The sequence below is a fragment of the Eublepharis macularius genome, chromosome 18 (assembly GCF_028583425.1).
Source record: "Eublepharis macularius isolate TG4126 chromosome 18, MPM_Emac_v1.0, whole genome shotgun sequence".
Taxonomy (NCBI): domain Eukaryota; kingdom Metazoa; phylum Chordata; class Lepidosauria; order Squamata; family Eublepharidae; genus Eublepharis; species Eublepharis macularius.
The window spans coordinates 17314658-17323031 of record NC_072807.1 but is presented as its reverse complement, the minus strand read 5'-3'; the positions used below and the strand labels follow the sequence as shown (position 1 = coordinate 17323031).

At 46.9% G+C, this 8374-nt stretch overlaps 1 protein-coding gene across 1 annotated transcript in view; it reads right to left on the bottom strand.

Annotated features, from left to right (window-relative positions):
- Positions 1–8374, bottom strand: part of ST8SIA2 (ST8 alpha-N-acetyl-neuraminide alpha-2,8-sialyltransferase 2) — a 33879-nt gene continuing 25505 nt past the window's right edge. Inside the window, exons 5-6 of the mRNA XM_055002289.1 lie at positions 6964–7257; positions 1–286 (exon numbers count right to left, since the gene is read on the bottom strand). Coding sequence (XP_054858264.1) covers positions 1–286; positions 6964–7257 — 580 coding nt within the window. The remainder of the gene's footprint in view (positions 287–6963; positions 7258–8374) is intronic.

The following is an 8374-nucleotide window of genomic DNA, read 5'->3' as shown; positions in this document are numbered from 1 at the left end:
CTACGTGGCCCCTTCACACTCTCCCACTGTGAGTTTTAAAGCTCCCTGCTGGTGCAGGGCCTTCAGAGCTTTGAACTCCAAGGGCATGGTATGCGGGCTGGCCTGTGACGTGTAGCCATATTTCAAACTGTCGTAGTAGTGGTACTTGACGGGGTTTTGGTCTTGGTCCCGAGGAAAAGGCCAGAAGCCGTAGAGATGAATCCTGTTACAGAAGCGAGTCGCCAAGGTGTACATCAGCAGACCGGTGGTTGGGCGTTTGATGTAAACTTTGTTAGTCAGCCAATACCTACAAGAGAAGAGAAAACACAACATCATAGAGTCTCTCTACATGAGACATGTAACATGTGGAGCACACGTGTCGGGAGAAGTAATGTTAGCTGGGAAGGATAGTTGAAAAAGACAGAGCTGGCAGCAGGGCAAAGGCTTTGCTATACACTGGAGCTGTGTGAAGGGGCTGTGAAAGACCAGAAGGGAAACTTCAGCCCATTATAACCTCTCCAGGTCCAAGCCCAGCTCTGGAAGGTAGCTCCAGCCCATTTCCATTCCTCGCTGCCCTCTGGGTGCGATCCCACACAGTTTTAGACTGGAGAGGTGAAAATTGACAGAGCCTTTCAGAGGTGAAGATGAAATTAACAAACCTTCTGAGGAGCAATCTCCGCCGGCTCTGTCTTTTTAAACTATGCTTCCTGGCTAACATTGCATCTCGCTGCACTTGACAAGCACATGCCAAGGTATCTCATGTAGAGAGACTCAGAAGTCATGCAATTCCGCTGGCTCTGTGCTCTCCTAAAGTGGAGGGTATCCTATGCATGGCTCCACGTTTGTACAGGCTTTGTAGAGATCTGTACATTTGCCAAAATGCTGGTACCCTTCAGTAAGGCCATGGACAGTTTTAAGCCTGGTCTAGAAAACCAGCCTATGTCATGGTAAAAAATTTTCCCTGGAATGGACCACCTCAAACAGCATGCAGAATATTACAGGTTGTGTCCCCTTCTCTTTGGTGACCCCCCCCCCTTTGTAGTAAATGAGCATATCAGGCCAAAAGTGAGACTAAGTATGTTTTTGTCCGGCACGTAGTTTTCCATGCATAGGGAATAACTCGAGAGGAGTACAGTGAAATCCTAAACAGAGTTATTCCTGTCCAAGACCATTGATTCCAATTGTTGGGGTAACTCTGCTTAGGATTTCACTGGTAGCCATGTTAGTAGCTCCTTAAAAATTTCAAGTTATTATTATTCCTGCATACTCTTTTGTGACTTCGAGTCCATTCCATCAGATGCATGTAGGAGATTCTCGTTTGGTAGAAATCTGTAGGTAAAGTTATACGGGGGAAACAGTGGCCGTTTTCACACTGCTTACCTTCTCTCAGAACGACCTGGAACATCTTCCGCGTTTTTTGCACCATGTTCCAGGTCATTCTGAGAGAAGGTAAGCAGTGTGAAAACGGCCAGTATGGCTGTAAGAGACCTGCAGAATCAGACCAGTGTTCCATCTAGTACAGCAGCCTGTCTCGTACAGTGGCCAACTAGTTACTATGGAGCTCCAACAACAAGGCGTAGAGAGAGGATGAAGCCTTCTCCTGATCTTGCCTCCTGGCACTGGAAATGTCAAAGGCCCATGAAGTGCCGATGCAGGAAGTACAAAGTGAGATGTAACGTTAAAAAGTTCAACGGCAATCAGCAAACATAGAGACCATCTAAATTAGCCATGATTATTAATAATACAGTTCCCCTAGTTTTGCTAAGAGGATTAACGGCCATCATGACAGAGCAATTCCAAGTCCTTGGAAGATGGTAATCCAACTGCTTTGCAGACTGGCCAGGTCTGGGCTGGGGCAGAGCCTACCGGCATGACCAGGTAATCTTGAGAACATAGACTGCATAACATATCTACCTAGAGAGGACTAGGCTTCCCAATGACCTGGGTCCTGTGGGGAATTCCCTGCCCCCTGCCTCAATCTCCCATCCACAAGAAATTTAGGAGAAAGAAGGGGGGGAAAGGCCTCCACAGTGATGCTCAAGGAATTTCCCTTGGCTGCTATGATCTTTACCATTGAGATTAAGGGGAATTCCTAGCGCTTTGCCTGGAAGTGACATCACATCCTCCTCAAGCTCCACCCTCCACAGGCACCCCCCCCCCAAATCTCACAGCATTTGCCTAGGCAGTGTTGCAAACCCTAGTTAGGATTAGAGATGGGCACGAACCAAAATACGAACCAAAATTCATGATGAACCAGGCCGGCTTGTGGTTCGCAAACCAGTGGTTCGTCAGATCCCATTTCTGACGAACCGCTACGAACTTTAGGCTGGTTCATTTGGTTCATTTTTGGTTCGTCACTGCAGACAGCCTGGTGCCGATCAATCAGTTTCCTCGGCAACAGGGGATGGACTTCCTGCAGACCTTCTGCTGACCCTGAAGTGACCTTCTGCTAGTCTGGAAGTGGCGATTTTTCTGACCTGGATGTAACGTTTTCACGAACCAAACGAACCGGTTCGTGAACCAGGGCAGGTTCATGGAAGTTCGTGGTTCGTGAAATTTGACAAACTACGAACCACATGGTTCGGTTTTTTACCGCTTCGTGCCCATCTCTAGTTAGGACTTTCCCCATGCAACAGATGAAGCCTGCTCTCCTCCACAAACTCTTCTTCTAGAATAAAAACTTATTAGTCTTTAAGGTGCAGGGAGTTATTGTGGGAGCATTTAAGGAGGTTCTCCTCCTGTTAAAGCAACGCCTGACACCTGCAGAGTCATGCAGAGCTGAGTATTTCATCAGGGCCAGATCTGAGGTTAGGCATGGGCCAGGGCCTCAAAGCTAGCAAAGGGCTCTAGAGCATAGAGAAGGGCGAATTTCAGGAATTCTTGATTTCCACCACTTTTTTCTCTAAGGCAACTCTGAATTCATCAACACCTGCTTGGTGAGTGGGATCAAAAGGATAGTGGCTGATGCTGAGCAACAGAGAGATGACCAACCGACTCACACTCGGGACTCAACAACTGGAAAGGTACACTGGAGGCAAAATATCTGAGGCTGGTCCCGCAAATAAACTGCTGCAAGATTGCTTTTTTCACACTCTGGTCAACTTTGACAATGTCTGTCTTGCTTCTGAGCATCTTACTCGCCTGTTCTGCAAGCCAGCTGGGGACCATAACAAAACCTAATTAATTCTGCAAACCGAAGTAAGGTTGCATTAAGTACACACGAGAAGTCACATCAGCAGTGCACCTTTAGTGCGCAAGACTCAGGTTTTTAATTAGAAGCCGAGGCAATCTTGAGAAAGGCTGTCATGTTTTTTCCCCATCTTCCACCAAATTGGCGACACCAATCGACATCGCTATTAAGAGTACAATTTGTATTGGCTCAGGCAGGCGTGAAGAGCAAACAGACAAGCCTGTTACTCGGTAGCTCTCTGCAGAGAGTCGTACTGGCCTTCTTTTGTAGCCGGCAAAAACATCACTTGTGGAAATAAATTTTAAATCACTGCTATACCAAGGGCTTGCAAGAGATGCTATAAGGAGCAGGGAGAATACAATAAAGAGGAAAAAGCTTTCTGAGACTCAAATGACTCAAATCACATAAGCAGGCTCATTATTTTAAACCAGCAGTCCCCAATATGGGACCAGTTGGTGCCATGGTTCCCACCCACACCTTTCCTGGTGCCCACCAGGTGTTTTAGAAGGTGGGTGGGGCCAGGTAGCGCTTTGCCCAGCAAATCTTCTGATTGACCATTGGAGATTTGATTGACTGTGCAGATTTTTAAAAATGTTGCCTTATCAGCAGCTGAAACCATAGCACTGTGAGTCTCTCTACATGAGACATTGGGCATATTAAAAAAAACGTGTTAGGAGATGCAATGTTACCCATGAAGAGTAGTTTATAAAGACAGAGCAGGTGGCAGGGCAAAGGCTTTGCTATACACTGGAGTTGTGCAAAGGGGGTGTGAAATGCCAGAAGGGATACGTCAGCCCGTTATAACCTCTCCGATTCTAAGCCCGGCTCTGGAAGGCAGCTCCAGCCCATTTCCATTCCTGGCTGCCCTCTGGTTGTGATCCCACACAGTTTGAGACTGGAGAGGTGAAATTGACAGAGCCTTTGGGGAGGTGAAGGTGAAATTAACAAACCCTCTGATGAGCGATCTCCGCCAGCTCTGTCTTTTAAAACTATGCGTCCCAGATATCATTGCGTCTCCCTACACTTGATAAACGCTTGCCAAGGCGTCTCACATAGAGAGACTCTATGACTGAAGGGAAGCTGTCGTAGCTGTTTTGTGGCTGGTTTCTCATTCTGCCTAATAGTTATTGATGAGATGCCTCTCCCTGAATTCATTTAAGCTCTTTTAAAAGCCATGTAAGTTGGTGGCCAGCTTGACCTAGATAGCCCAGGTGAGCCTGATCTCATCAGATCTCAGAAGCTAAGCAGGGTCAACCTTGGTTAGTAATTGGATGGGAGACCTCCAACGAAGGCCAGGGCTGCAAAGGGAGGCAATGGCAAACCACCTCTCTTTGTCTCTTGCCATGGAAACCCTGCCAGGGGGCACCATAAGTCAGCTATGAGTTGAGGGCTCACTCCACCACCAAGTAAGTGGCCAGTGCTACATCATCTAGCAATGAGTTCCAGAAGTTAATTATCAGCTGCGTGAAGAAGTACTTTATCCTATCTGTCCTGAATCAACCACCCACCAATGTCGTTGGGCGCCGATTTCATCAAGGACCGGTTTTTAACAAATTGGTTCTGTGTGCAACCCTCCACTTTCGCGTTGCCCCGAGAGTGACGTCAATCCCGGCACGATGCAGAAGCACTTCAGAGCATGAAAAAGGTAAATTCCCCCAGTATGACCCCCTGACAATTCCTCCCATCGCCTGCTTTGGGTCCCGGGGGACCAGGCAACCTTACTGTGAAGGGAGGGGGCTGAAGCCTCTTCTCTTCGTGCCCCATGGTCCTGATCCAAATCAGGCTCACATGCACCTGGGAATTAAGTTTCCAGCTGGGAACTCCCTGAACACATCTATAGTACGTGAATTGACCTTAAGGGTAATGGGCAGGATTGCTCCTTACCTTCCCAGTGGGAGGGAGGACCCAGCACTCACCTTCTGTTCACTCCTCACATGCCTCCATGATGATGTCACTTCCAGGAAGTGACATCATCGCACAGGGGCAGGGGCATGTGCGTGCCTCTCAGTGGGCTGACATGGTTTCCAATCCAAACAGGACCCTACCTGCATGGGAATTACCAGTAAGGAACTCTTAGGTGCGTTGTGGATTACATGGACCCAGGGGAAAATATAAAGGCTATGTGGCATGTGTCTCGCTGATGTGCAATCACGTAATTTTGAATTGATTTCAAGAATGTGATGGCCTCTGGCTAATAAACTTTGTTGTTGTTGTTGTATAAAGGCTATGGCTGCTCCTCAGAACAGGGAGGGAAGCCTGTGGAATGGACCCCCTGTGGGATGGGTTGCATGTTCGTCCTCCCAATGTATTTGCCTCAAAAAACCTTGTTTATGCAGTGACCGAAATGGGCCAGAAGAAACCACCCTATATATACCACCAGACACAATTCCTTTATCCTACAGTCGTTAATTGTTTCGGAAAGGGTTCTTTCTCCAGGCTCAAGGAAGCACAGCAAGAATTTGGGCAAAAAATCTGATTCCGCTACAGTTCGCTCCGGTGTACCGAGGCCGTGACTTCTGCATGGGTCTCTCCTGCATCAACAGCTGCCTAACACATGGAGGCTTCGCCTGACTTTCGCACCACGCAAAATTGCCCTTGTTCAATTTTGGATTCCTCAGGCTGGAGATGCGGCGGTGACTCGGTTGCGAAGGAACAGCATCCTGCGCTCATTAATTAATCATCCGTTTTAATCCTGACTGTCCCCTCTGGGAGAAGAGCGATACACAGAGCGAGCCATATGGCTGGTCAGCCTGCAGCCTTTTTGGCCGAATGCTACAGACTCTCCGTGGCTTGGAGCCGTAATTGAATTAGCTCTGCTCAGCACCAGCTGTTGGGCTCTTTTGGACCCCCTCTTTCTGTCTCGTTCGTTGCAGCAAGATGTGCCTCTAAAACAGACCAGTCCTCTGCCCATCTTTTGCTGCACAATATGGCCACCTGTAGCCCCCCTTTTTTAGCAAAACATCACATGGGCAAACCCCCCTCCACTCTATAAGCCTCAAAGGTCTATTTATACTGTGTTTGCCAACTTAGGCTGGTTCTGGTGACCCCAAAACTAGAAATCCTATCTTGCGCTGGTAACTTTTGCTTCTTGGCATAGCTCCCGAGTCTTGCATTGGAAGCAGACATCCAAGAGCTGGAATGTGATAGGAAAATCATTTCAGGTGAGTGGCTGTGTTGGCTGTAGTAGAAGAGCAAGATTTATGTCCAGTAACACTGTAAAGACTAACAATATTTCCAAGGAATAAGCTTTCAAGAGTCAAAGCTCCTTTCGGAAGATACAGGACATCTGACAAAGGGAGCTTCTTTGACTCTCAAAAGCTTATACCCCAGAAATTTTGTTGGTTTCTAAAACTGCTACTGGACTCAAATTTTACTCTATGATAGGAAAAGGTTCCACTCTTGAACGTTTCTGTCTGCAGCTCTTATAAGCATATAGAAGCACTTAGAGTTGCCAACTGATCTGCAGAGAACAGAAATCAAATCCCCTGGATGACATGGCAGCTTTAAAGAAGGGACTGTAGCATTATACCCCACTGATGTCTCCCCTCCACCCAAATCTAGCCCCCTCAAGGACCCCCCCCCCAAATTCCAGGAATTTCCCAACCCAGAGTTGGTAACCCTAGAAGCAATGCTAGGGAAAACCAGTCCCTACTGTAATTATTAGCCTGTGGCTTGACATGTGCACCAAAATGTTTCAAAGCTGCCAGCTGGGTAAATATGTTATATAGCACAGGAAGAGTAAGAAAGGGATAGCAAGGGAGTGGAGAGGTGAGATCCAGACCACAGCTACTCACCCTCGGACAGCGTGCAAGAGGCGCAGAGACGGATAGGCGGTGCGAACGTTGATGTGATGTTTGAGGATCAGCTCGTTAACCCACTCCACACGTTCCTTGCCCCCTTTAGCCATGAATGCCGGGATCCAGAGGATGCTACCGTTGAGGCTGTGCAAGCGCTGCAGCAGCTTCTCCTTCCAAGTGTCATTTACCAGGTCCTCGAAGGCACGTTGGATGACCGAAGGGTTCATCGTCACCAGGTCTGTCTTCGTCCCAACGTCCTGGGTGTACTCTTGAACAGGAGCAAGGTTGCATCTGGAAGGGGAAATGACAGATAGCACAAGTTCAGAAAGGATACCGGCTCAGGGGTAAAACACTTGCTTTACTTGCATGAGGTTCCCGGTTCGATTCCCTGCACTTCCAGTTTAAAGGGATCAGGTGATAGGTGTTCTGATTTAACTGTGCTTGATTTAACTGCCTGTTAAATCTGATGTTGTAACCCGCCCTGAGCCTGCTTGTCAGGAGGACGGGATAAATATCTAACAAATAAAAAATTAAAACAATTGCCTGCCAAGCAGTGCAGTTCTACAGCAAGTTCTACAGCAAGAGGGAGGGTACTAAGGAGAAAATATAGCAAAGAGACCTGATAAACTGCTACCAATAGGTCAATGAACAGCCAATCCAAAAAGCAGCTCCCTTTCCGCAACTGGTAAACAGGATATGAGCCAAATTGGCAGATATTTGAGCATCCCTAATCCCAACCATCTAGATGAAACGCTGCCCAGTTTGTGATGCAACGACATGCACAGATTACTAGCCATGAACTATAGGCTGCCGTATAATTATAATAATAATTATTATTTATGTTATTTATATTCCACCTTTCTCACTGAGACTCAAGGCGGATTACATAGTGTGAGATTAGTACAATTAGTGGCAAGGACAAGGACAGGCATTTCCATACAATGTCAAGAACATTTCCATTAACAATGTCATAGGGTAAATGAATACATTTTCAAGAACATTTCCATAAACAATGGCCATTTCCACACGGCTTACCTTGTTCCGGAACACAGCAAAATCTCACACGAAGACGCTGTTATCGCGTCTTCTTCCGCAATAATAGCATTTTGTCATGCGATTTCGTGCGAGATTTCGCTGTTTTCCGGAACAAGGTAAGCCATGTGGAAACGGCCAATGTCATGGGGTAAAAGAATATAAGTTTACAAAGATATAGTATTAGCAAAGATCCAGTATGGGGTTGAGGAAGTGCTGAAATAGAACATAATCAGTTCTAGGACTTCCATTGAACAATATAAAGCACAGGTAGGATATAGGAGTACATATTTAAAGCAACAGATAATATGTAAGGCAACATAATGGTGAAATCTATGGTTTCTAACTCATTAGCGAAACATCTGGGATCCCTTTC